The sequence below is a fragment of the Myotis davidii genome, unplaced genomic scaffold, assembly GCF_000327345.1.
Source record: "Myotis davidii unplaced genomic scaffold, ASM32734v1 scaffold957, whole genome shotgun sequence".
In the NCBI taxonomy this organism is placed as follows: domain Eukaryota; kingdom Metazoa; phylum Chordata; class Mammalia; order Chiroptera; family Vespertilionidae; genus Myotis; species Myotis davidii.
The window spans coordinates 12,969-14,220 of record NW_006288432.1 but is presented as its reverse complement, the minus strand read 5'-3'; the positions used below and the strand labels follow the sequence as shown (position 1 = coordinate 14,220).

General features: G+C 52.5%; 1 protein-coding gene across 1 annotated transcript in view; it reads left to right on the top strand.

The window, feature by feature from the left end:
- Positions 1 to 303: 303 nt before the first annotated feature.
- LOC102754898 (butyrophilin subfamily 3 member A3-like) overlaps positions 304 to 1,252 on the top strand; it is a 2,595-nt gene continuing 1,646 nt past the window's right edge. The window contains exon 1 of the mRNA XM_006760242.2: positions 304 to 377. Within this exon, the coding sequence (XP_006760305.2) occupies positions 359 to 377 (19 nt within the window). The 5' untranslated portion in view covers positions 304 to 358. The remainder of the gene's footprint in view (positions 378 to 1,252) is intronic.

Below are 1,252 nucleotides of genomic sequence, written 5' to 3'. Positions count from 1 at the left end.
AATCTCTTAACCTCTTTCTGTGCTGGTGAGGGGTCATCAGGCCCTGCTCAGAGCTCATGTTCTGTGGACGACCACCCTGCCTCTCTGGACACCCAGAGAGGACCTCCCAGCTCCAGCATCCCCTCACCTGCTGCCACACACGCCCACACCTGGGCACAGCCTGCTACCCACAGCCCCACCGTGATGGAGGAAAGCCCAACATTCTGAGACCTTTTATGTGTCATCCTCAGAGCTGTGGAGGAAGGAAACTAGATATTGGTGGGAAGGAGAGGGAAGAGGCTCAGTGAGGAGAATGGTGAGGGGAGAATAGAAATATTGACCTTTCCTTGCCTGTGTCTCCTTCCTTTCAGAGTGGAAGATGGCCCTTTACCAACCTGGTGAGTGAGTCACTGTGTTCCCTGGGACAACGACAGAGGGGCCTGGCTCCCTTCTTCTTCTCCAGCTCTTAACTGGGAGACTTCTGGGTGGGTTACATGAGCTCCCCACAATGTGCCCATCTGCTGCTAAGAGTGCCAGGGACAGCTGCTGCCCTGGGCTTCCCCAGGTCTGCGTGGGAAGGAGGAGTCATGAGGGGTGGAGCTGGGGGCAGGGGCTGGCGAGAGAGGGAGGAGGTGACCTGGCCCAGCTGCTGCCCCTCCTGCCCTGAGCCTCCTCAAGGTGTGCCATGTCTCTGAGTCCCCAAGGGGATGATGGTGGTCATTCCTACTATGTGAGGGTGGAGGTAAGACTAGACGAGGTGGTGAGTGTGTTGGTCAAAACTCCAAGAGGGAAGCCATGACTTCTTCATGATGGGTGTGTGTCTGACGGTAATTACCACAGTCAGGAGAAGGTTATTAAGACCTAAAAGTGATATAGGCAACTCTTTAGATTATGACAGACTGTATTATAGTCATTTACTCACAGGGGTGTGGGGTTGGAGCAGACAGAATAGCTGTCAGTCTGCACAGACTGTTACAGTACTTTTTAAACACACAATTTGGGTGCTAATGATTGTCAGGACAAAGGGACAAAGAGTGTGGCAGCACCAGCCACCTCTTGGGGGGGTCTTGTGGTGGAAGGTTCTTTATAATCGATACCATCACGTTGGGTGTTGACCTCCTTGTCATGTCGTTCTAGTGTTACTAACAGAACTGTTTATGGCTACATTTTAAGGACCACACATCACCATCACCCTGAAGGCTTTGGTGTGCCTGCTAAGAACAGGGAGGTTGGTCAGAGGTCACAGCATGAGAAGATGAAGGAAACAGGAGAA